This window comes from Lynx rufus, unplaced genomic scaffold (genome assembly GCF_022079265.1).
Source record: "Lynx rufus isolate CCGP_SWC_20201006 ecotype Redwood Valley unplaced genomic scaffold, mLynRuf1.p SCAF_6, whole genome shotgun sequence".
NCBI classification, from domain to species: Eukaryota; Metazoa; Chordata; class Mammalia; order Carnivora; family Felidae; genus Lynx; species Lynx rufus.
The window spans coordinates 46,728,644-46,754,544 of record NW_025814878.1 but is presented as its reverse complement, the minus strand read 5'-3'; the positions used below and the strand labels follow the sequence as shown (position 1 = coordinate 46,754,544).

Genomic DNA, 25,901 nt, shown 5'->3' with positions numbered 1-25,901 from the left:
TGGTTACTTCCAGATTCCACTCCAACATGTAAAAAGCTTGGAAGTCATCATTCTTCTCTCACAACAAAATAAAAGTTGAACAAACTGGAAGCTAATGGACTTTTCTTTGATCCTTGAGATACTGAGGTCAGAGGACAAACTATCATCCAAGAAATCAGAACGACTAATACAGAGAAAACAGATTAACTAACTGAAGATGAAAGCACAGAAGCCAGGGACTGATATGAACACTTAAATGGTAACTTGAACAAGTTGCTGGAGGCTGACTGTGGTCTAGCTTGAGAGTTTAAAACTCCTGGGGAGCCCAAGGGTCTAGTCTGAGAACGGCTGCTACACTTTCTCAGTTTTATGCCCCACAAGGTTCTCAAGGAGAAAAATCAGAGAAAAATCTTCTGCTTGGTTGGGGGAAGGAAAACAATAACCAGTTGAAACAAGTTGAAACAAGTCCAGAGAATTCTCCATAAGAAAAGGTTATCTAGTAAAGGAAAAGACTTCATCAGAGCCTTGTTCAACTTTGGAGAAATGAAAACTGCCCAGTTCCTACTCACTCTAGACTTCTGGCATACCTACATTGGAGGGGGCGGGGGAAGAAGAGAAACTGAGAAGCACTTGTGGAGGTCCAGACCACATAAAGACTAATATCTAAGCATAGAATTATATGGGTGCCTGGCTGGCTCAGTTGGTAGAGCATGTGACTCTTGATCTTGGGGTTGTAGGTTCGAGCTCCAGGTTGGATGTGGAGATTACTTAAAAATAAAATGTTAAAAAAAAAAAAAAAAGAAAAAAAAAGAAAAGCTAGGGGCGCCTAGGTGGCTCAGTCGGCTGAGTGTCTGACTTTGGCTCAGGTCATGATATGGTTTGAATTTAAGCCCCACATCAGGCTCTGTGCTGACAGCTCAGAGCCTGGAGCCTGTTTTGGATTCTGTGTCTCCATCTCTCTCTGCCCCTCTCCCACTCACCTCTTTCTCCCTCTGTCTCAAAAATAAACAAAGATATAAAAAAAGTTAAAACAGGGCTCCTACACAGTAACAGGATTATAGTTGAAAAAAACTGCAAGGCTCAGACACTATTTAAGAAGGTATTTGTAGGGAAACCCAAAGACAACAAGGGAAACAAAAACAAGAACACTAGAGGAAACTAAAACCTCTGAAACCTACAGCTACACCAAATGGTAAACACAGCCTTGTTCCTAGTTAGAGAAATACAAAACCTCATACAAAAGACCTACCTTCTTCAGTTTCTGTTATTCTATGCATTATGTCTGGCTCTCAACAAAAAATTATAAGGCGTGCTAAAAGGAAATGAAAGTATATTCCAAAGTGACAAAGCAAGCATCAGAACCAAATTCATATAGTGCAGATTTTGTAATTATCAGACTGGGAATTTACAAGAACTATGATTACCATACTAAGGGCTCTAATGGACATGCACAAATTGATGGATATTGTAAACAGAGAGATGGAAACTATGAACCAATAGAAAAGAAACATTAGAAATCAAAAACAGTGTAACAGAAATAAATAATGTCTTTCATATGGTCACCAGTACACTGGACATAGCTGAGGAAAGAATCAATGAGCTTGAAGAAGTATCCGTAGAAACTTCCCAAACATTTAAAATGCAAATAAAAAAATAAAAAATAAAATGCAAAGAGAAAAGAGAATGAAGAAAACAGAATATTTAAGAACTGTGGAACAACAAAAGGCGGCATAACATATACGTAAGAAATACCAGAAGAGAAGAGTAGAGGAAATGTTTGAAGTAATAATGCCTGAGAATTTTCCAAAATTAATGACAGAAGCCAACCATAAATTCATGAAGCTCAGAAAACATCAAGCAAGACATATACCAAAATATCTATACCTAAGCATATAATATTCAAACTACAGAAAACTAAAAACAAAGAGAAAAACATTGAAATAAGTCAGGAAAACACAAAACAAAACACTTTACCTATAGAGAAAAAATGATAAGAATTATGTTGGACTTCTCGTCAGTAACCATGCAAAAAAAAAAAAAAGCGTAGAGTGAAATATTTCAAGTGTTGAAAGAAATAACCATCAACCTAGAATTTTGTTATTAGAGAAATTATCCTTCAAAAATTAAAAAGAAATAAAGACTTTTCTCAGCCAAATAAAACCTGAGGGAATTTGTCACCAGCAGACCTGCCTTGCAAGGAAAAAAGTTCTTTAGAGAAAAAGGTCAGAAACTCTAATCTACATAAAGAAAGAGCCACAGAGAATGGATAAAGAGAAGATAAAAATCTTTATTTTTTTAATCCTCTCTGATTGTATCATATAACTGTTCAAAGTGGTAATAGCCACAAAGTTCCTGGTAATTATAGCATACAGGCAAGCGAAATGAATGGCAGCAATGTTATAAGGGACAGGAGACAGAAATTGGGAATACTCCATTATAAGGTATCTGCAATACCTGTGAAGTAGCACAGTGTTATCTGAAAGTGGACTTAGATTAGTTGTAAATATATACTGCAAACTCTAGGACAACCACTAAAAAACATTTAAAAAATAAGTATAATCAATATATGAGGAGAGGAGAAAAAATGCACCCATATAAAATGCTCAGTTAAAGCCAGAGAAGGCTGAAAAAGATGGGGGGGTGGTGGTGGTGGAAAGAACAGGTGTAATGAATAGAAACATTACAGTATGATAGATATTAATCCACTTATCAATGACAACTTTAAATGTGAATGATTCAAATGCACCAATTAAAAGAGAGTGTTAGAGTGGATGAAAAAAATCCAACTATGTGTTGTCTACAAGATACCACTTTATAGGTAAAGATATATATATATAGATAAAAAGTAAAGGGATGGGGACATGCTAACTCTAATCAAAAGAAAGCAAGAGTAGCTATATTAATTATAAACAAAGCAGACTTCTGAGCAAGGGAATTTTTCAACGATAAAGAAGGGCATTACAGGGGCGCCTGGGTGGCGCAGTCGGTTAAGCGTCCGACTTCAGCCAGGTCACGATCTCGCGGTCCGTGAGTTCGAGCCCCGCGTCAGGCTCTGGGCTGATGGCTCAGAGCCTGGAGCCTGTTTCCGATTCTGTGTCTCCCTCTCTCTCTGCCCCTCCCCCGTTCATGCTCTGTCTCTCTCTGTCCCAAAAATAAATAAACGTTGGAAAAAAAAAAAAAAAGAAGGGCATTACATAATATACAGGGGTAAATTCTTCAAGGAGACATAACAACCCTTAATGTATATACATCTAACAACAGAACACCAAAATCTGATAGAACTGCAAGGAGAAATAGATAAATTCGCTATTATAGAGACTTCAACACACCTCTGTAAGTAAATGACAGATCCAACAGGCAGAAAATTAGTAAGGATAGGGTTGAACTGAATAACACCATCAATCAACTGGCTCTAATTGACATTTATATAGTACTTCACCCAACAACAGCAGAAACCACATTCTTCTTAAGTTCAGATAGACTATTCACCAAGATAGACCACATTCTGGGCCATAAAATACACCCTCCAAAATTTAAAAGAATAGACATCATAGAATGTATGCTTTCAGACCATAATGGAATTAAAATAGAAAGCAATAGCAGAAAGATAGCTAGACAATCCCAACATATTTGAAGATTAAACACCACACTTCTAAATAACATATGGGTCAAAGAAGTCTCAAGAGGAATTTTAAAATATTTTGAAGTGAAAATGAAAAAACCACTCTTCAAAATGTGTGGGATCCATCAGAAGTAGTGCTTAGAGGGAAATTTAGAGCACTGAATGCATACATTAGGAAAGAAGAAAGATCTAAAATCAATAATCTCAGGATCCATCTTAAGAAACCATGGAAAGAAAAGCATACAAGCCTAAAGCAAGCAGACACAGCAGAAAATAGAATAAAAATAAACAAAACTGCAAACAGGAAATCAACACAGAAAATGAATGAAACCAAATATATCAACAAAATATTTTTGATTGCTAGTCTTCATCCTCAACTAAAATACAAAATGCTTCTTCTGTTCTCTTTCCCTTAACCTTTCTACAACTCTCTGACATCACCTCTAGTACATGTATGTTACAAAATTTATCCTGGCCCAAAAAGATATATAAGACACATAGAAGACAACAGAGTCTAAATAAAGAGTGGAACACAAAAAAGCTTACTTTCATAGCATAACATGAAAAACTGACAGACTTCACATTTTTGGTAGAAAAATCAAATAAGTTAATCTATGCCCTGACATGCAAGCTTTTTCTTTAAAGTTTTTTTAAATTTATTTTGAGGGGAGGAGGGGCAGAAAGAGAGAGGGAGAGAGAGAATCCCAGAGAGAGAGAGAATCCCAAGTAAGCTCTGCACTGTCAGTGCAGAGCCCGACTTGGGGCTTGAACTCATGAACTGTGAGATCATGCCCTGAGCCCAAACCACAAAAGTCTAACGCTAACCAACTGAGCCACCCAGGTGCCTCTTCTTTTTCTTTTCAAATGAATTTCAGTATGGAAACATTAACTTATTACAGTAGACTTGATTAACAGTTACTCAAGATGAAAAAATGGCAGGAAACTGTACCATTGTCAAACATACCCAAAATAAAACACTGCTTGCCATCATCACCTAACAGGTGTCAACCACATCCAACTTCCACCTCCTTAGAATTCCGTCAGAACCATTAGTTTAATATGTAGCACTTTACCAGCACAGGGTAGTAGGAAAAAAGGGATTTTAAAATCTGTGTTCAAATTCTACCTCTAACATTTTTATTAGACATGTGACCTTGTACATATTAATCTATGATGGGTCTTGGGTCTCTTGGAACCCAATCTCAGGACCATGGACAAAGACAGGTGAATACAGTCGGGACTCTGTGCATCTGCTTCTCCTATTCTGTTTATTTAGTTCATATGACAAGAAACAACACCATTAACAGTTCCTGGGTTTTATGTCTTATAGTTTCAGCCACTGGAGAAAAAACAAATTATTCAAACCTCTGGGCACTTAGAACTCAGGAAAAGCTCGGACTGTCCTGGCTTAGTGAAGGTGTCTAGAACTGCACCAACAAAAACGGGCAGGATTGTGACTGATCTCCCAGAGTGATCTTTTCAAAAGACAGATCCAGTCCAGTTGTTAACCTGATTAAAACCCTTCAAGGCTTTCCCCAATACACTTAAAATCCAGAGCTCTAACTGAAACAAGACTTAATTTAAGTAGGCTTTACATGGTCTGAGTCCTATTTACCTTTACAACTGTACATTAAGCCACAATCCCTCTTTTTCACTATATAGTTGAGCTTTATCTACTCTGGCCTTTTCTTAGTTCTTAGTTGAAACTACCAAGCTCTTTCCTACCTCCAAATTTTTTAACATGTATTCTTGGCATCTTTTCCTTTTTCTCATAGCTAACTTCCACTAATTTTTCCTTAAAGAACCCTCCCTGACTCCCAAGGTAAATCAGGTTCCCTGTTCTTTTCCTTTACAGCACTCGCCACAATTTCTAATTACAGATATGTGTATTTGTTCATTATCTGTCTAACCATACTGTTACCTCTAAGAGACCTGAGACCTGTTTTGCTCTCTATGGTATACTTTTAGCACCTACTTGGTCTTCAATATTATGTGCTGAGTGAATAACTGGTTTAGCATGGGACAAGTGGTATCACCAGTAGACTGACCAATTACAGACGAGGGGAAGAGTAGCAGGCAGGCAGAATTACTGTTCCCAAGTTACTAGAATGGTTGCTCCAGAGTAACTTACTGAGGAAAGGGAAGAGAAAGTGGTTCCCAGAGAACCTGTGTTTCTGCTGAGCAGAATAAACCACTTGTTTATTTCCATTAACCTTCTTCCTCCATTAAATTCTAATAGGACTATGGTATTAAGTAAAATAATAAATATAACAGTAGCTATACAGTGACTTGCATATATAGCAAGCATGTAATATCAATTTTTTCCACATGGGAGAACATGTTACATATTATTTTTGAATACTATTAACCTCCAAATATGAATTAAAAACCAACAAAATATTCCACTGTAAATGAGCATCATAACTGTGTTTCGTGACCCCTTTTCTCACAGCATCCTGATCTTTCCACCTAAGAGAATCACTTACCTGCTAATCTTTGTATTAACTGTATCCACTCAAATATCCATGTAACTTAAAGAATTAATTCTAGAAACACAAAAATGAAGCAAAGCAAAACAAAACAACCAACCAAAACAATGAAACTGCTTCTGTTCTCAAGGAATTCATAAACTCTATTTTTCACTCTGCTTCCAACCATACCATACCTCTGCTCCTGCCATGCCCAAAGTTCTAGAGCACCCAAAGTAAGACTGAAAGATTTAGCAAATAAAAATGCAAGATATCCCAAACAGTACCTGACAACCCTACTCCCAGGTCATATTCCATCATTTTACCTTCATAAACCCACTCCAAAACCTTAGTTCCAATAATTTTCCTTATTAAAAAAATTTCTCTGGAGATTCACTGGATATGATCATTTTCCCAAGTTTAAATAAAATCTACCTTGACTTTTCTTAAACACTGTCAATAAAAAACAAAAGAACAAAGCAAATCATCTTAATTCTGTTTCTTGGTGGTGCTAGGAGTTAAAAAAAATAAAGTAGAATAAAAATAAAAGCAGACAAAATAACAAACATTACAAAAAGCTCCTTTAAAAACCTAAAAAGTCTTGCTTCCAAGAATAGGCATGACAGAAGAAGATTAAGACTATAATCTTTTCAGGGGCGCCTAGGTGGCTCAGTAGGTTAAGCGTCTGACTTTGGCTCAGGTCATGATCTCAGTTTGTGAGTTCGAGCCCCACGTCGGGCTCTCTGCTGACAGCTCAGAGCCTGGAGCCTGCTTTGGATTTCTGTCTCCTTCTCTCCCTGCCCCTCCCCACTTGTGCTCTGTCTCTCAAAAATAAATAAATGAAAAAAAAATTTTTTAATGATAAAAAAAAAGACTATAATCTTTTCAGAAGTAGATCTAGAAAGAAGAAATTCCATGAGAGAAGGTATATAAAGCAGGAACATTAGAAAGGAAAAATGAACTCTCAGAAAAAAGTGGTTACACTGAGCATTGAAGTGCCTTTGAATTTTATTTGTAACTGAAAGGCATCTCAGAGAGGTCTATGTCAACCTTCTCCTTGTATAACAGAGAAAACCAAAGACCCTGAAAGGTAAAATGACCTGTCAAACGTCACATAGAAGACCCTAGCTCCTTCTAATTTCTCTCATTCTCTCACCTCTTGCCCCATATAATGTTAAGGCTCACTGAACTGAGGAAGATCCTCTTCTTCACGTCCAGTGGATGTTAGAGGACAAGTTCCTAATAATGTTGTCATGTCTAACACAAGAGAAATGTATTCCTAGCATTTCAAGGAAAATTCCCAAAGAAAAATTATTGTACATAGTGTAGGTATTTTCGATATAGTATTTATCCTAATTATTATTAATATTCTTTAATTCTCTGGTATTATTAGCCTAATCTTATAATCTAAGTATATTATGGGTAGAATTTGGTAGGCTGTCTGTGAATCTAACCACTAAGCATACTGTTTTTGAGAAAGTTCCAAGTTCTAAACCATTTTTCCAAGTTTTAAAATATAGATCTCATGCTAAATTAGGAACCAGCAATACACAAAGACTGAAAATTATAAACTAAATATGATAAGTTAAAAATACAAGACTCTTTACGTTATAAAAAAACTCCACCTCAGAAGTCATTTATTTTTAAAACTCAGTATTCAGGCACATTTAGCACAGGCTGTAATTTACTTACATCTTTTTAAATAATATTTCACTAAAAAACTGAAGTAAAAAAGAATCAAACACATTTCTATACTCATCTAATTTAGGAAAACAACAACAAAAAACCTTTACTGTACTTTTTCATGTAGTGACCTATAAGAGGTAAGAAAATTAATCATTTTATAAATGAAAGGTTGACCTCATATAGTGCTCTTTCCAAAAATGTGTGGGTAAAGGAATTCTATTTGAACAGATAAATAAAGTTCAAAGCACTTTCCAAACATTTTGTCTTTTCTCCTGAGATAAAACTATGTTTCATGAGTTAAAATTTGTTTGATAAATCTATTTTTTAAAATTTCTACTCAGTATATCATATCAATGGATACCCTTCACTCATTCATTTTATTTGTCCAGCAACAACAAAAACAAGTCCCTACTATTTGCTAAACCCTATGCTAGCAATTTTGGATTTATGACAATAAACATTAGCTTAGTTCCTGTCTTCAAGGAACTTAGAAGAACCTTTAATTAGCTGTATTTACCCAAGAGACAATGACAGCTGAATTTTAAGTTGGTCATTTGAGAAAACATTAAAAATGTAATCAAATTCATTCTCAAAAAAAAACAAACTATACAATAGTAATTTTAAAGACATTTCAATAAACTTATCATCTATATGTTTCCCCACAAAGCTCTGGTAAAATACAACTTTGGCAGAAGTCTTAATAGCATAATATTCTCATAGTAGCCTTCACTATAAAAATAAACTGAGTTAATAATACTCCAATAAGGAAATCAAAAGCTACCAATACCATTTCTTTCATAATGAAAACCAAACACTTGGAAATGGATAGCTTAACCTATTCTGAAAATAAAGCAAAATGTATAATTAAATGTAATATTATAGACTATTACCACATTATGTCTAAATATGTGTTTATTTACAAGCCTGAATAATAAAACTCTGTATCATACCTTATAAATGATCACAAGTATGTACTATGGATCATGTTATCTGCAAATTTTTCAATAAAAAGGGCCTTAACGTTTTTTGTAAAATTTTTTTTACAAACTTAATTCAAGACTGTATTTGTTTATTACCAAGTCGTATAACTTTTATCATCAATATAAATGATACTTACATTTATAACTACATATAGGTACTAACTATAATGTCTATTAAATTTACAATTATTAAAAATTCTTGATGGATGAGAAACATTTTTCAATTTAGAGCCATACATCTCCAAAGCAAAATTCAATGTAAATCAGCCATTCTGACATGCCATGGAATATCCTGACATTTTTTTCCTGTGTTTTACACTGAAATATTTTCATCATCCATCAGCTAAAATATTTAAATTTTCTTTAAAAGCATTATGAAAACATCTTTACTGAATTTATGCATACTACTCAGTGGCATAAATAAGTATTTCCACCATTTGCATATAAGGAAACCAAGGCACAGAGGTGTCCATTTTGTAGATTGCAAGGTCATTTTCTAACCAAGCAACTGATCCTACACCATCAAGTGATATTATATGTGCGCCACTTCCAAAGGACATAAAACAATTACTGTACCTTAAATCAATTGCCTCTGCAATGCCTATGTGCAATTGTTTTATCAAGAGGGTTATGGCAACAAGCTTAAAGGAGAAAAGCTGGAAGGGGAGGATTACAAAAAAAAAAAAAGGAACACTTATTTTTGGTAGTGAATCATTTATTTTTAAGTAATGAAAGGCAAACAGTTTTTAACATAATAATCAAGTAACCAACAGTTGTTTCTTCTGTTTTCAAAAAATATTTCATCTTTCAGGTAGATCATGCAAAATTGGAGCCTGCCCATCCTCGTAGAAAGAAGTTCGAAAAAAATGAGAAAAATTCTTAACAATTAATACATGATACGGCAAAGACTGAAAAAAAATTTACAGAAATTAGCGAATGCTCATTATGGCAGTTAAAACCCCACCTAAAATATTAGATGCTTCCTTTCATTCAACTGAAGGCTATGATTACCAGTAAAATATTCCATAACTGAAAAATAAAGAAATACAAAACTTTTCTCATTCAAAACTTGAACGAGTACTTTATTCAAATATCCGCCATAAATAAAAATACTTTCCTAACAGAAACTTAGATACGGAAAAAACTGTTCCTGAGAGTTCAAAGACAGACTGCATTTGTAATTATGATACAGTGCTATCAACAATTAGAAAGATGAAAGTTACCTATCACATATGCTAAATTTAGGAACATTAGATGGGTTGAATAACCAATAAATTACCAGACAAAAAAATAAGACTTAACTAATAGGTGAATCTAACACCAAAGAAAAAATTAAATCATAATCCAAAGCACACGTTATACAGAAAAGAATAGGATTAGACTGAGTCGTATTAAAGTACCTAGTCTAGCTGGGGATTAGTTAATTAATCGGCTCTAGGACAGGTTGTGAATGTTCAGGTCAGATGTGCTTTCTTTTCATCATTATTCCAGTTCCTCATCCGCCAAGTGCAAGCAAGAGAAGGCGTCAGAGTACCGAAGCTAGGGGGCATGCTGTAGCAAGGGGAAAAGAAAAATGGGAAAGGTGCAATGGATGCTGCATAGTTGAATAATTATCTGGGTGGCACAATGGGCGAGTCCTGCCGACAACGGAGCTGAGTAAGCGGCTCCCTAACTCTGCCCGAGGCACTCCCCCATTACCAGGCATCAGAGGCGACCGCCCCGCTTCGCCCCCCCCACCTCCCTTCGGGGGAAGAAAGGGATCCCCGCACTCGCTTTACCTTTATGGCTGTAATATAAAGACGCGCGGCGCAAACACGCACACAAGCCGGCTTTACGGAGCCTCCCGCACGTAGCGCGAGCGGGGGCTTCGCTTCCACCCGGTGCTGCAGCCGCCCCCAGAGCGAGGCGGCATGGGGGTGGCCGACGGGGCAGGGACGCTCAGGCGGTGGCACCCCAGGTGAGACCCGCAGTATCGCCGCCTAGAGCAGCATCGGGCGGTCCCTGCAACCGAGACCCAGGCGCGCCGGCCAGCCGTCTGCCTCGGCACCCAGCCCGGCAGGCGGGTGGGCGGCCAGAGCTCTGGAAACCCGCGAATGGGGGTGGGGGCCGGCGCGGGGGAGGCGCGCCCATCCCCGTCACCTTTGCCGGGCAAGAGCGCCACACACACCTCCATCCGTTCTGGCCAGTGAGAAAGAGTTCCTCTCCCAGCACCCTGTCCCCACCAAAAAACAATTCCTGAGAGACTCGCGCTCACCGTGAAATCATGGGGGGCTCCTGCCTTACCCCTTCTTCATGCTTCGGCGGCGGCCGCCGGTCCCCTTCAGCTCCCGGGACTCCACCTAGAGCCTCCAGGAGCGACAGGCTCCGGAGTGGAATCCGCTCCGGGCAGCGGCCCAGGCACCGGGCTATTGGGAACGCCGCCTGCGGCGCCCGCCGGTCGCCGGACCCACCGTGTGCTCGACGCGCGAGCGAACAACACCGCGAGCCGCCGCCGCCCCCCACCCGCCCCCTCCCCGCGCGCGACGCTCCACAACTGGGCGCGGAGATCCGCTCCTGAAGCAGGGGGAACCGCTGGACCTCGCCACCTAATCTCCCATCCTTCCCATCAGGAGCTGTTCTCCACCACTCAAGGTCTTCCAATTTAAGATTCTCACTTTCCTCTTCAGCTCCCAGAGCCCAGGTGCAGCCGTGGTGGAAAACTCAGCCTCCGCCCACTCACCCAACAGAGGGAATGAATACGGCTCTCCCCCCCATTTCCTGAGGCTGTATGGTATTGCCCAATCTCCAATTTGGGGGAAGGGGACTGAGAGAACAGTGCTTGGCCTGGGAGTGAGGGAAGATGATAGCCAATTGAATGAACCATCCATTCAGGGGCGTGGTCAAAGAGAGGCCTGCCCAGTTCGCCCCGCCCCTCTCACCAAACTACACCTCCCATTATGCCTCTTCCACTTCCCGCCGCGCTGAACGCCGGGAGTGTTGGACCTCGTGACCTCAGGGTATTTCGGAACTCGTAGTCTTCAATCCAGCCGACTAGGTCCTGAAAGTTATAAGGTATCACAATTCTCTCTACTTCCCTAGATAAACATTTTCGTATTCTGCGTTCTCTTATATTTATTCAAATACTAATTGATTATAGCTTAAAGACGTCGTAAATGAACTCTTAGCAAAGGAAGTAAGTAATGTGTGTCATGCTAATCTGTCAGGACCTGGAAGCCGCTTCTTCCGCCGGGGCCTGGTCTCCGCAGAGGATCGGTTGCAGTCATGTCGGCTGCGATTGCATCTTTGGCTGCGTCCTATGGTTCGGGTTCAGGGTCCGAATCGGACTCGGACAGTGAGGGTGGACGGTGTTCACTGCCAGCTTCCGACTCCCTCATGCACTTGACTAAATCAGCTTCGGCCAAGCCGTCTCTGGCAGTGGCGGTGGACTCGGCTCCGGAGGTGGCAGTTAAGGTAAGCGCTGTGGCCACTGATGCAGTGCGGGACTTTGCTTCTGCTCCAAAATCCGGCAGTCGCTTGTTAGGCTCCGGGTTACCGCTGCCTCAGTGCTGAGATACAAGTTGCTAACGCTCGGGTCTCTTCTCCTTACATGCATCTTCCTTGGGAGAAGCCGGGACTTGAAAGTTCAGGACAGTTCTCCACTGCTCCCCGCTGTCTTCTCCCTCCATCGAGCCAGTGGGAAGGGCGAGGGGGAGGTGGTGAAACTTTAATTTATTATGATTAGAATGTGGCCTGTGTAGAGCAGGTGTAAAACAGACACTTCCCAAACCAGACTATGTACTCTGACTTGAAGAGAGCGGTGTCCCGGCCTTGGTTTGTTTTGAAGTTAGAACTAGATTCTGGTTACGGCTCCACCACTTCTGCGAACTTCGGCAAGTTATACAACCTCCTGTGTTTCATTACCTGTGCAATAGAGATTATTTTTAAAGTATGTATCTGTATGAGGGTTTTATGTAAGTGAAATGATACAAATGTAGCTTATAGCGCAGACTCTGATATCTAATAAAAGTGCAATAATGTTAGTTTAGTCCTTGTGATTATATATGTCAGTACAGCGAGAAAAGGTTTAAGAAACAGTGTGCTTGATCCCAGTTGAGGGTGATAGAGGGAGAAATCGGATTGTATAGCTCATTCAACTAATATTTACGGAAGACGTGTTACTTGCCAGGAACTACTCTAGGGGCTGAAGACACAGAGGCCAAGGAGCCAGACATCTTTGCCATCATGATGCATACATGCTAGTGGAAGAGACAGCCAATGAAATGTGAGCAAGTAAAGCGGTTGCAGATTCAATTAAGTACTATGAATGGAAAAAAAAAAAAAAAAAGGTCCGTGATAGAGAATTAAGTAGGAGTATGACTTCCATAGATGGGTCAGGGAAGTCTTCTCTGTAAAAGCAGCTTTGAAGAAGAAGAAGCCAGCCATGTGCAAGATAAGGCAAGAGTTTCCAGACAAAGGAAACTTTGCAAGAAAGTTAAAGCAAACAAAGCAAGTTTTGAGATGACAAGGAGCTTAGTGTGTTTGAAGATCTGAGGAAAGGTTGGCATGTCTAGAACCAGAGAAAAACACCCACCAATTGGTAATATAGGCCCAGTAGAGCCTAATGGGGGTGACCAGAAGCTCAAGATGTGCTGGTGGGAGGCAGTGTACAAAAACTGCTTTGCATGTAAGATGTTTCCTATACAATTGTCAAAACAATTTGTTGTATACCAGAAAATAATATAACATGTATGCTAATTATACTTCAATAAAAAAAAAAATCAAACCAAGAAAAAGATGTTCCCAAGTCTAGTGTTATAATTTTAAGTCTTTTGCAAACTTTCACGAATTTTACTTTTTATTAATAAAGTGGTATGAAAGAATGCTTAGAATCCTATATTTATAACAAAACAGACTCCCCAAACTTGTATCACTCCAGCAACCTCTTGAGTCCTCATTCTTTTCACAGCTTAACTTTTTCGAGCTCTCACTTCATCTCATTTTCTCCTCAAGCCAGTGCAACCTAGCCCTGGCCTCTTGGGAAACTACCTACTCTCCCTGAGAAAGGTGAGAACGTGTCAAGTTCTGCTGTCTGACTTGAATATCTGCATCAAGTGACACTATTCTTGTTTCCCGAAAGTTGCTTTCCCTCTGGCTTCCATAAGGCCATCCTCAGTCTTCTGATCCCCTGTTCTTCTGTCCTCCCTTGTGCATTGGGGTTTCCTGGGACCCGGCCCTTAGTCCCCCTTGCACGCCTCATACTCTCTCATGCCTTCAACTTGAGTCTGTGCTTCTGATGACTCACAGGTGAACACTGTGAAGTGAAAGGCTCTGGAATCAAGACTATCAGGATTCAAATCCTGCCTACAGCACTTACCCAAATGGTGACTTTGGGTAACTTGGATAAGTAACTTGGATAAGTTACTTTAAGTGCTCTGTGCCTAGGATTTTTTCTTATCTGTAAAGTCGGGATGACACTAATACCTGTCTCGAAGATAGGCTTGTCACAAAGCACATTAAGCACTTATAATAGTGTCAGACACACCGTCCTTATTATTTCCAATTCTAACCTCTTTGCTAGCTCCAGAACTGTTACACTTCCCAGGATGGTACTCAGGCACCTCCAATCCAATGTGCTGAAAAATTAACAATTTTTCTTCCCCCTCAAGATCCACTTCACCTGCTTTTCCCATTTTGGTTAATGATCTCCCAACCCCCGTATTAGTCCAAGCCAAAAACAGAAGCGTCTTCCTTTTCCTTCTTCGTCAGCCCCTGAAGCTTGTCATTCAGACAGTTGTAACGTTCCTCAAATTAATTTCTTCCTCTCTACTTTCACTGATACAGCCTTACTTTATATCTTCTTTACTTCTCCCAGGAGTCATTCTTGATGTTCCTTTCTCTTTCAACCACTACTCTTGGGTGGTGGGTCCTATCATTGTGACACAATGACAGTTGTCAAATATTTTATTTCAGATTCTTATCATTTCTATCTAATGCAAGACAATTAAAATAACCCTCTAACTGGTCTTTCTACTTTTTCCTTCTTGTTTCCTAGTTCCATATCCCATTCTTTCCTTCACAGTGTGCCCAGAGTCATCTTTCTAAATTCCAGGGTTGTATCACTTCTCTGCCCAAAGATACCATGTTGCTACTGGATAATTTCCAAGTTCCTGTGTAACATGAGGCCTGCCATTTTCCCATGCTGAACTCTCTATAAAGCCCCAAAAGCCTTTTTTTTTTTTTTTTTTCCTCTCCAGATTTTTTGGCCATACAAGTCTCTCTGCTTGGAAATCTCTTTCCTCATGCCTTGTGCTCCCTCCGCCTCCAAATTCTGTCCTTCAGTCTCAGTGCACACGTTCCCTCCTCTGTCCAAGCAGCCCCCTTTGTACCTCAGTCGTAGCACTTGCTGCATTGCTGTGACTTGTTCACTTTTTCTTTACCCTGGACTATTGTCAGACCCTAAGGACCAGACATGGTTGTGTCTATTTTCACGTCTCCTATGCCTAGTATACAAGATTAAGGGAAATATATTTGGTGAGAGAATGAATGAAAGAGTAAGTGAAAAAGAAAGTCTTGAGAAAGCATGTACATCGAGAATCAATGTACACTTATTGGGTGGGGGTGATGGAATGTCTCTAGAACTCACTTAGTTCAATCAACTCAAGTGTGAAGTAAAATAATCTGGGAAGAGAGGTCACATAAGGCACCAGAGGTCCATTAGAAGCAGAGCACACAACTGGGGCTACACCCCCCCCAGTTGATGAAGGTTCTATGATGAGAGAATAAGGGACATTAATTATCATTTGTTTGTGAACCAACACTTGTATGCAAAACAAACAAAACCTTACACATAGTAAATGTAATGAGAAATGACCAAGGGAGGAGATGTGAAGCATGCAGATAAGTTCATCTGTATTTGACTAACTGTATTGTGACGAATCGCAAGCATTTTGACAAGATTATAAACGTACTCAGTGTTTTTAATATTCCATTTCCCTGAACACTAATGAGATTGAACATCTTTTCATATATGTTATTGGTGATTAGACTTTTTTTTCTTTTTGAAGTGACTTGGGTTGTCTTTTGACTTGTCGGAGATCTTTGTATATCTGCCTAATATCCTTTGTCAGTTATATGTATTGCAAATATCTTTTCTGGCTTGTGGCTTGTCTCCTTACTTCCTTCACTGTCATGATAAATAGTTGTTTACTTGTCTAGTCTTATCAAGTTAGTCTTTTATGAATTGTGTTTCTTGTTTGAGAAATCCTTTCTTATCCCAAAGTCATAAGAATTTTCTATTTTGTTTTTTGAAAGCACTAGATTTTTGCTTTTTACATTTAAGTCATAAATCCACAGGGATTTAATTATTGTGTATGGTGTGAACATTTTTAATAATATGGCTTGATCTCTGGTGAGGCTATTCCTCTAACCCCTTTTTGTTGTAGTTATTCAAGAATGTCATGGCTATTCTTGGCCCCTGTAATTCTAAATACAGTTTAGAATTGATTTGTAGAGTTTTACTAACACCCAGGTAGGGTTTTGTTTGATTACATTGAACCACAGATCAATTTGGAGACAATATTCTATTTATTTGTTTAGGTTTTCTTTAGATTTTTAATTTCTTCCAAAGTTTATAATTTTCTCCATAAGTATCTTGCATAGTTTTGCTGAAGGTATTTCTAGGTGTGTCATGTTTTTATGCAATATATTCATAAATAGCATTATTTTTTATTTATTTAATTTTTTTTTTTACTGATCTCACTACTTACATAGTCCTATGGTCCTATCAGATGCAAATACGACAGTATTTTTTTCCTTCTTTGAATTTCTCTCTCTTTTTTTTTTTGCCATGCTTGCTAAGATTTCCAGAAGGATCAAAAGTAAGATAGAAAAAGCATATATTGAGCAAAGGGGCATCTGGGTGGCTCAATAGATTAAGCATCTGACTCGATCTCAGCTCAGGTCTTGATCTCAGGGTTGTGAGATTGGGCTTCATGTTGGGCTTCATGCTGGGTGTGGATCCTGCCTGAAAAAGATACATACGTGTGTGTGTGTGTGTGTGTATGTATATATGTGTATGTGTATGTGTATGTGTGTATATCTTTTATATAAAGATACACACACACACACATATACATGGACCAAAATATGCTCATGGACCTAAATCAAAAATAATAATAATAGAAAATATTTTGAACTGAATAATAAGGAGAATAATACCAGAAGTTGTGAGGTGCGGCCATAGCAATATTTTTTTTTTAAGTTTATTTATTTATTTTGAGAGACACAGACAGCGCAAGTGGGGGGTAGGGCAGAGAGAGAGGGAGACAGAGAATCTCAAGCGGGCTCCCCAATGACAGTGCAAGCACCACGCGGGGGCTCAGACCCATGAAACTGTGAGATCATGACCTGAGCTGAAACCAAGAGTCAGACACTTAACTAACTGAGCCACCCAGATGCCCCAGCAATATTTTTTTTTTAAGTGTAGCCTTGAATACAGGTAATGGAAAAGAAGATAGAAAATTAATATGCTAGGCATCCATTTTTTTGGATTGATTTTTTTTATCATTCTGTTTTTTTTCCCTGTACCCATTTGTAAATTATGCCCTCATTTCTGCTCTTTGATTACCCCTAGAAATTAAAACATCTGAATTAATCAATATCTTTACTTTTTACTGAACAGTGCAAGAACCTTAGAACACTGCAGTTTTATTAACATTCCGCTACCCCTACTTTAGCTATTATGGTCCTGTATTTTTTGATATATATTTAAATTTCAGAAGATGGCAGTGAGTTATGCCGATTCCTGTATCTCATATGCAAAGAGATTGCCTTCTGCCTATTGTGTATACTTGATGTCCTTTAGTGAGGGGTAGCTGGTGGCAACTGCTTGCAGTTTTCGTTTGTCTTTAAAATGTTTTTATTTAACCATCTTTCTTGAAGGATCTTTTCACCAAGTTTCATTTACTAGCTGACAGTTCTTTTCTCTCAACATATTTAAAATACTCTATTTTCTGATTTTCACTGTTACTGATAACAAGTCAGCTGTCATTGTAGCTGTTCTCTTTTCCTTGGACTGCTTTTAAGGCCCTTACCTTCTGCCCCCCTTTATTTGGGGTGTACTTTCAGTCTTTAGATTCCTTATGGGATACCCAGGTGTGGATATCTTTTTGTTTGTCCTGCTCAGAATTTGTAGAGCTTCTTTAATTGGGAATTCATTGGTTTGGAATGTGGATCTTTCAGTGTTTCTGCAGAGTTCTCAGTTCTTATTTCCACATACTATTTTAGTCCTGTTCTTCTCTTATTCTAGAACTCCAGTTAAACATATTTGTGTTCTCCAGTGTGTGACAACAATTATTTTCTGGTTAAAAATGTATTTCAATGCAGCACTATCAGATTTTTGCACTTTGGAAATCATGTAATGAACCCTATCGGGTTGCAAGAGTTGCTTGTTAATTGACTTTAAAATTAAAAAAATAAAAAAGCAGACCTGGCATTCTCTCATTTCAGTCCATGACTATGTTACGTTTCCCCAATGCATTCCCTGCTTTGGCATAGCCAACTCGAGTAAAATGAAAATTCTGCCTCTAATTTTGAGCATATTTTAAAATTTCTTTTTGGGTGATCTTACTCATACTCGTGAGCTTCAAATAGATCACCTTTTTCCTCTGCATTTGTTAAGAGGCAAACCCAAAGGATATCTTTATGTGAATTTCTATTCTTTTATGACATCCACTTAAACTTCCATCTTAGAAAGTTTACTCATTCCTACTTTTTGGGGAAAAAAAACCTATACTATAAATTGGTAAATAGTTCATAGTAATGATTAATACTTATGTTCTGCTTTATAGTTTACAAAGTGCTTTCACATCTATATTCTTATTTGTGCAACAGTAAAAAATGTGAAAAGGACTCAGAAGTAAATACTATTTCATTTTATTCTCAAATTTGTTTGAATCAAGAGAAGATAACTTGTTCAACTTATTTGACCCATAGGGTGCCCTTCACTCACTATACTTTAATTTTTATGGATAATTAAAATGGAAAAGAAATCCTTTGTAATTCTGTGGTAATCTTAATTGCGTGCTTAATTATTATTGAACTCCTCATGGGTATTAAAACAAGGTTGTGGTATTGTCCAAGTTTTTCTAATCAAATGTTATAATTACTAACTCTTCACTTTCTGGAGGGTTGTCCAATTTGTTCTATAATTTTAGCAGGAACCAGACTGAGACCTATTTATATTTTTTATTAGTTGCCACTGTTGTACGTATAAAGAGTAATTCTTTTTAAGTTATACTTTGAATTTAAAATTTGCCATCTCATGGTACTCCATTCAAAATAATTCAAAGTTAAAATACCCTTATTTGGAAAAATGTGATAAACTATATTATAAAGTGGTTCTAGGGGCTCCTGAGTGGCTCAGTCAGTTAAACCTCCAGCTTCAGCTCAGGTCATGATCTTACGGTTCGTGGGTTCGAGCCCTGCGTCAGGCTGTGCTGACAGCTCAGAGCCTAGAACCTGCTTTGGATTTTGTGTCTCCCTCTCTCTCTCTCTACCCCCCTCCCCATTTGTGCTGTGTGTCTCTTTCTCTCAAAAATAAATAAACTTAAAAAAAAAAAAAAGTGGTTCTAGCAGCTGTATTCTATAAAATACATTGGGGAGGCATGAATATGGCTAAGCTTTGTTATTTTAAGCAGTTTATACTAGAATTAAATATTGAGAGAGACACATTTAGTTTTTATGCAGTTGAAGCCATTTGTGTATGACTTTTTAATTTTATGGTACTGAGTTTTACTATTCAACATTAGGCAGATACTATCTGTAATCAGTGAAGATTCTAGTGTGCATTTTAGGGTAATACACACTTGATCCTTGAATAAGGAAGCAGTTAGGGACACAACCCCTCCCCCACACCATCCAGTTGAAATTCTACCTATCACTTTTGACTACCCAGAAACTTTATTAATGGCCTACTGGTGACGAAGCCTCACTGATAACGTAAATAGTCAATTAACACAAACTTTGTATGTCATATGTATTATATACTATATTCTTACAATAAAGGAAGCTAGAGAAAAAATGTTATTAAGAAAATCATAAGGAAGGGGGCGCCTGGGTGGCTCAGTCAGTTGGGTGTTCAGCTGCGGCTCAGGTCATGATCTTATGGTTCCAGGGTTCAGGCCCCGCATTGGGCTCTATGCTGACAGCTCATAGCCTAGGGCCTGCTTTGGATTCTGTGTCTCCCTCTCTGCCCCTCCCCCACTTGCGTGTGCACGTGCATGTGCACGCTCTCAAAGAAACATTAAAAAACAAACCATAAGGAAGAAAAAAATACACTTATAGGACTGTACTCTATTTATTGAAAAGAATCTGTATATAAGTTTAATTCTGTATTGTTCAAAGGTCAACTGTATACGTATCGTTCTTTAGATGGTCCGACATTTGAATCCCCTTCCTTGAGAGTCTTCATGTGAAGAACAGCCCTTGCTGCCCCGACCTTCAGAGCCTGAAAGCCCAGATTCTCATTCTCCTAATTCCATTTTATTTAAGGCTCAGGACAGTAACTTGGGCTCAGCAGACAAATTGGGCTCACTTAAATTCTAATCTAAAGCTATTCCACAAAGAAGCAAGGAAAGAGAGTATCTTCAGTGGCAGTGGTGGCCAACATCTCGTTTCTCAGGCCACGAGTCTCAACAGCAGTGTCCAGTGGCAGCCACAGTCATTTAGTGATGATGTTCAGTAATGGCGAACTGTTGTCCTCAGTGGACTGGCTCTGTGGTAGGATTGATTTTCAATTGTGATTCCATCTGTATACTCACCCTCACTTATGCCTATTGCCCCAAACTGATTCTCCACCCTTCTTGGCAGTTCTAAGAGAAAGGATTCAATATTGTTTAATCAGTCTGTAAGAGTTTAGCTGCTTGTGGCTAAGCACCCTGACTGATAGCCCGCCAGTGGTTTTTTTCGTTTGTTGCTAATGTGTCTCTTTAATATCGTTCATTGTGGTTACTTGAAAATTTCCCCCTTCCCATTTATTCTATTAGTATCTTGGAGTAAGCGACTTAATGTTGCTAATACTTACTTCACAGAAGTGTTGCAGGAATTACATGAGATAATGTGAGTCAGCACTAATGTTGTTAAGCCCGTTTTTTTCATAACACCCTCTTCCAGCAAACTATGTAATTCACTTAGTATATTGCTTATTATCTGTCTCCCCCACTTTCTAAGCTCCACAAGGTCAGGGAGCTTTATCTGCTTCTGCATGCCTAGAACAATGCTTGGCACATAGGAGGCACCCAATCAATATTTGTTGAATCAATAAATGAATTTGGAGTTACCATACTTGGTTTGTGAAGAGGCCTGTGCCCCCAACTACTCAAAGAAAATAAAATCAGTTATGAGTCCCAACATCTCCCACCGGCTCCAAACATCTGTCACCCATTACCCATCCTTTGTCACCTCTGTTTCATCTCAGAGAAGGCTCTCCTCTTTTCAGAAGCTAACCTTCCAATTGTGTCCTCGATTCTTTTCCTTCCCACTTCTTCCAGGATAACCACACCATTGATTATTCCCTCATTCTTTTTTTTCCTTTTGAGTTTATTTATTTAGAGAGAAAGAGAGAGAGAGAATGCAAGTGGGGGAGGGGCAGAGGGAGAGAGAGAGAGAATCCCATGCAGGCTCCACACTGTCAGTACAGAGGCAAATGTGGGGCTTGACACCACGAAATCATGACCTGAGCTGAAATCAAGGGTCTGACGCTTAACCGACTGAGCCACCCAGGCGCCCCTCCCCTCATTCTTTTCATGGGTTTCTCCCTACTCTCCCTACTCTCCCTGTAGCTTATAATTGACTAAATCTCAGCTTAGTCTCTTTTTAAGGAGGGAGCTAACAAACTTAATTTTACCTTGAAAATCCTTCAATCTGGCACCCCATCTCTGCTTTATTGCCAAATGTCTTGAGAGAGTAGAAACTATTACTGTCCTCTTTTTCTAAATCCTTAATTATATCTCTGTCTCTCACGACTGCTTTTCTATCTACTCCACTACCAGAATCATTCTGGCAAAGGCTTTTTTGTGATGTAATTGCCAGATTTGGTGATCATTATTCAGCCTTCACCCTCTTTAATTTCTCTATGGATTTGACTTTTCTTTCTTCAATTTAACAAATTTATTGAACATACACTAAATTCTCTGCATTCTACTAGGCAGTGAGGATATAAAATCTTCGTAAAAGTCATGTGCAACAAATAATATAGTATCACAATTGCTATAAGGAATTATGTACAACATTCCTTAGGACCATGGAAAAGCAGTTTTCCTGAGCCAAGAGGAGGAAAGGTATAAGAGAAAGTAAGATGACATATTATCAGATAATAAAGGGATATACAATAAGGAACAAAGAGAGTGACATTGCCAACAGCACAGAATAGATGCAAGTACTTGATATTTTTAAAAATAGGTAATTTGTCTAATATGGCAAAAGTGGGAGTGTATTAAACCAGATAAGGAGGTATTAGAATACACAAGATATGATGGAGTCTGTGCTAGAACAGTGGAGACAGGGATGTGGAGAGGGACTGTAGAAGTGGAGTTGTTGGAGAAATATTTCAGAAATGGAATCAAGATTCTGTGCCTTATTTGTTAGTGAGTGAAGGTAGAGGCATGGCGGATTGAGATGTGTTTTGGACACAAAGTGTTTGATGTTATGGAACACCCGTATAATGCAGTTCAGTAAGCAGCTGCATATATGGATCCAGAGGCGAAGCGTGTGGTCAAGGTTGCAGATAAAAATCTAAGGTGGAGATTGAAGCCATGAGAAAGACAAGAGAGGGGCGCCTGGGTGGCGCAGTCGGTTAAGCGTCCGACTTCAGCCGGGTCACGATCTCGCGGTCCGTGAGTTCGAGCCCCGCGTCGGGCTCTGGGCTGATGGCTCAGAGCCTGCAGCCTGTTTCCGATTCTGTGTCTCCCTCTCTCTCTGCCCCTCCCCCGTTCATGCTCTGTCTCTCTCTGTCCCAAAAATAAATAAACGTTGAAAAAAAAAATTAAAAAAAGAGAAAGACAAGAGAAGGTAAAGATACAGTTTTGAAACTAGAGAGGATGGAAGTTTAAGGGAGTCATATTTGAAGAACTCTATCTCTGAGAAGTAGAAAAACTAAGTTGGCTGCTTTGGGTGAGGGTTGCTTTAGAAGTGGTAAAATTTTGGAACAATAATTGTGTGCCTACAGTATTATTTTCTTTGGTCAGTTTCCTAGTCTTTGTCATTAGTCATTCTAAGTCTCCCAGCTCTTCATTTGTCAGTAGCATTGCTTCTTCTGCAGCATCATTCACCCTTAAAAAAATTTTTTTTTAATCTTTATTTATTTTTGAGAGAGAGCGACAGCGTGTGAGCAGGGCAGGAGCAGAGAGAGAGGGAGACATAGAATCCGAAACAGGCTCCAGGCTCTGAGCTGTCAGCACAGAGCCTGATGCAGGGCTCGAACTCACGAACTGTGAGATCATGACCTGAGCCGAAGTCAGACACTCAACCAGTGTCTGAGCCACCCAGGCACCCTTTTGATATCTCACCTTTAAAAAAAATTTTTCAGGGGCATCTGGGTAGCTCAGTCAATTAAGCATCCAACTCTTGATTTCCATTCAATCATGATCTCACGTTGAGGATTGAGCACTGTGGCGGCCCGTGCACTGACAGTGCGGAGCCTGCTTAGGATTCTCTTTCCCTCTCTCTGTCTGCCCTTCCTTTGTGTGCACATGCACATACATGCTCTCTCTCTCTCTCTCTCTCTCTCTCTCTTTCTCTCTCTTTCTCTCTCAAAATAAATAAATATTAAAAATGTTATTTGATTATTACTTTGAGTTGTGTTATGCATTGTGTTGACAGATGTATGTCACATCAGCAAAAGACCAACAGAATAAAGGTGGTGATGTGATAGGGATAATTCTAGGGTTCGAAGATACATTTGTGCATTCAAAATCCAGACAATAAATAAACATGTCAGATGATGAAAAATATAATGGAGAAAAATAAAGCAAAGTAAGAGGAAAGTGGAAAAACTGAGCAGGGACCTGAAAAAGAGAGAGACCAATCATGTGAATATCCAGGGAAAGAACATTCCAAGAAAAGGGAACAGTACATGCAGAGACCCTGAGGCAGGATTGTCCTCTGGTGAATTCTGGAATAGCAAAGAAGCCAGTGAGGCTGGAGTTAATGAGCATCGGCACAGGACTAGATGAATACAGAAGTTTATGGAGGCGAGTGGGGGTACAGATCATTCTGGGATCTGAGGGGGAGGATAATTCTCAACCAATTAGATTCAAACATCCTCATTTTGTAATAGTAATTTTGTAATTCCACTTTACTGAAGTATAATTCACATATGATATGTAACTTTCTTAAACATTTTAAAATATAACTTGAGTACCCTAAGTAAAGGAAAGGTATTTATTACCTGATTAATGTGCAAATTAAACATGTATGAACAGCATGTTTTTAATATGTAAATAATTAGGCAGAACAATACAGGAAGACAAAAATGCCTTGTAACACTACCTAGGGGAACCATACTTACTTTCTGAGAACAACTGGTAATGAGCCTTTACACCTTTTATTAGGCTTTTACTCTGAGTGGAGAAGCTACCTGAGGGTTTAGAGCAGGAGTAACATAATCTAATATTTTTTAAAAATCTCTCAGCTCCTGCATGGAGTGAGGCTGTGAGTGTACAAGGGTAGAAGCAGGGAGCCCATTTCAGAGACTATTGCAATAATCCAGGTGCGAGTTGATAAATTGGGTTGTGAGATGTCCATGAAAGAGGACTTGAGAAGTTGTTGAACTCTAGATGTGTGTAGAAGATAGAGGATCTGCTGATGAATTGGAGGTACAATGTAAAAGAAAGAGGAATCAAGGATAACTCCAGGAGTTTTTTCGTGAGCAGATGTAAGGCTGGAAGAAGTCATTGGGAAGGGGTGACCAGAAGTTCACTTTTGGATATATATCAAGTTTGAGATGTCCATTAGGCATCCTGGGAGAAAAGATGTTGAGTTAAAGGTCAGATACACAAGTCTTTAGAGTTCAGAGGAGAGGTCCAGACTAGAGATGCCAATTTGGGAATTACGGTATTTGTAAGTGTTGGGGTTGCACAAAATAGAGATCCCCAGTGATTCTCCGGTGGACGTGAGATTTTTGTGTTTGTTAAAGCTAGGGGATGAATTTAAGATGGTTGAAACATTGGCATAGAGTGTAAGATTTAGATTTAGAATGTTAGGGTCCTGCCACTTCTTCAGTCCTGAACCATGTGCCATCTGGGTATAGCTAATAAGGTTTGGTGAATAAAGAAGGAGTTATCCTGAATTTGGAACTGGAGGTTTTGAGTCCATAAAAAAAGAGGAGTTGGACTCTCTTAATTTAAGGCTTTGAGTAGCTTATTAGCTTATTTAGAAAAGTTTTTAATATGTTCAGATGAGACAAAGTCAGTATTTTGAAAGGAAAAAAATTTTGTTATGCATTCTAACTTCTATACCTATATATACATTACTTCTATTAGTCCTTGATTATTAGAAATATTAATCATATGGTACTCGTGTAATAATCATAAAATTACTGTTAAGCTGGCTAGTATGATCTTAATGTAGTTTCTAAAATAAAATTTTCATCTGTCAGATCTTTAACGTTCATTTGGTTTTCTTCTAGGAAGATTTGGAGACCGGAGTTCACCTTGACCCTGCAGTCAAAGAGGTTCAGTATAATCCTACCTATGAGACCATGTTTGCTCCTGAGGTGAGAAAACATTATATTTAAGATTCTGCCTTAAAAAAAAAAAAAAAAAGATTCTGCCTTTTGCTAATGCATTTGAATTATACATAGGTAGATAAACAGTGAGTTTTTTGGAGTTTTCTCACAAGAATATACATTTAAACTTTCAAAAAACATGTCTTGTTATGTGTCAATTATATCTCAATTTTTTAAAAAAGAAATTGTACCTTTAAAAATGTGCTAATGTTTGCCTACCAACATACAACTACCCGATAGAATGGAACTCTGTCTTTTGAAAAAAGACATTTTAAAATGTTTGGTTCTTAGATGTGAACGTAGTTAACATCTTCCTCAGTATTGTTAAGGGAGTATTATAAATTAACCATAAAGGAAAAAGAACTTGTTTTATTAGCATCATCGGTGCGGAGTGTATTATGAAA

At 38.8% G+C, this 25,901-nt stretch overlaps 1 protein-coding gene across 1 annotated transcript in view; it reads left to right on the top strand.

Moving 5' to 3' along the window:
- Nucleotides 1-11,973: 11,973 nt before the first annotated feature.
- The window catches only part of CDC40 (cell division cycle 40), a 61,749-nt gene continuing 47,821 nt past the window's right edge, over nucleotides 11,974-25,901 (top strand). The window contains exons 1-2 of the mRNA XM_047101921.1: nucleotides 11,974-12,185; nucleotides 25,399-25,485. Of these exons, the coding sequence (XP_046957877.1) occupies nucleotides 11,997-12,185; nucleotides 25,399-25,485 (276 nt within the window). The 5' untranslated portion in view covers nucleotides 11,974-11,996. The remainder of the gene's footprint in view (nucleotides 12,186-25,398; nucleotides 25,486-25,901) is intronic.